We start from the raw sequence: 1,636 nt of genomic DNA, 5'->3' as shown, positions 1-1,636 counted from the left end.
ATATAAATGATTGATATAGAAAGATGAAAATGAGACCCGCAAAAAATGAGGATGTGCCAAAAATAAGAATAAAGGACAATACGGCAAAAATTGGAGCAAAAACATAAAACAAAGGAAAAGTCTAGAGACCAGCAATTTTGTTAAATTCTGACCAGCATGTAATCAGTAAAGAAAAGTGAGTCATTAGATGAAATCTCATACCAATCTCACACCATTAAAATTATCATTGATAACTATTTGATAGTGGCTAACCTTTTTTAATGACTTGTAGTTTGAACCTGAAAAACTATATAAACAATGCAGCTTTCGAATTTCGATATGTTTAGCTGTAAATTTAGAAATAATAAAATAAATAATCACCTTTTCTCTTATAAAACTGGTTTCAAAACATACAAATTAAACAATAATAAAGTCAATAAGACAGCTGAGCGAAGATGAATATACCGGAGAATTTAAAAGGGAAATAATAATATAATAATGAAGAAAAAAAGAAGAAAAACGATGGATGAAGAAAATCGAAATAAAATACCACTCACCATGCATGCAGAGATACCCAACCCCCCAAAACAAAACAAAAAAATCCTATACTCTGTTTGAGATTAAAACATGGTTGCACCCACCAAAGCCACTGCGACAGCAACACTCATCATCCACACTACCACCTTCACCGATTCTGCAGAAGAAGCATCTGTCGGCAATGCCTTGTCGTCATCGGTGTCACCGGCGTCGCTACCACTATCGTCCGCAGCCGTCGTTGAATTTCCCTTTGCCGCCTTCGGCAATGCCTTGGCCGAAGCAAGACCCGGCGCCGGAGCCGGGGATTTTGCTGGAAGAACGAGGTCAAGTGGCAGAAGCACCTTGTCCACCTGGTATATGGCAAGCTTATTGTCTGAGTAAATGGTGCCAGTAACGGTGGCGTTGACGGCGCCGGTGGCCATGTTAACCTGGCTACCTCCATAGGTGGTAACATTAAGCTGAAGCCTCTGAGGGTCATCACCGGCTTGTGTCTGAACAGGGTTGGTGAGAGTATCGAAGTTGGAGATGGCGATGAAGGAAGAGAGTGAGTGGAACTGCAAGAGTTCAACCTTCTGGCGATCAGTGAGGGAGTTGAGGAAGCCTGGTTTGAGCTTGGAGAAGGCGGAGTCCTCAGGCGCGAAGAGGGTTAAGCCGCCGGAGGAAGTGGTGACGAGCTGTGAGTTTAGCTGGTTGATGAGCTGTGTTGTCTTGAGGAGGCGGATGAGGACGGAGAATCTCTTGGCTTTTTTGAGGATTTGAACGATGTCGATGGTGGGGCCCTTTGGGACCGTTACGGTGGGTGTGGGGGCCCCACTTGGCGTGGTTGGTACTAGGGGCACGGTGTTGAATCCCGGGGCGGGTGCTGTGGGCTGTGAGAGCGGCGGCGCTGGGGGTGCCGTTGTTGGGGGCTGAACTGGTGAGAGCTGTGCTGAAGTGATGGTGCTGAGTGTTATTAGTATAAGTGATGAGGAAAAGAGTAATGATTGTAGCTGCATTCTTCTCATCATTTTTTTTTTGTTATTGGAAATATTTGTTGGAATTAATGCAAATAATAACTTGCTTGCTTTGCTTTGCTTGTTGCTGTGATGGAAGAAGGAGAATGGGATTGGATTTTATATTT

The 1,636-nt window shown here is 43.8% G+C and overlaps 1 protein-coding gene across 1 annotated transcript; it reads right to left on the bottom strand.

The window, feature by feature from the left end:
- On the bottom strand, positions 342 to 1,616 carry LOC107632164 (fasciclin-like arabinogalactan protein 11). The gene has a single exon (XM_016335837.2). The coding sequence runs from the start codon at positions 1,521 to 1,523 to the stop codon at positions 600 to 602; it is 924 nt and encodes a 307-aa protein (XP_016191323.1). The 5' UTR covers positions 1,524 to 1,616; the 3' UTR covers positions 342 to 599.

Source organism: Arachis ipaensis, chromosome B03 (assembly GCF_000816755.2).
Source record: "Arachis ipaensis cultivar K30076 chromosome B03, Araip1.1, whole genome shotgun sequence".
NCBI lineage: Eukaryota > Viridiplantae > Streptophyta > Magnoliopsida > Fabales > Fabaceae > Arachis > Arachis ipaensis.
The sequence above is the reverse complement of the archived record's forward strand: the minus strand, read 5'-3'. Positions and strand labels throughout refer to the sequence as shown.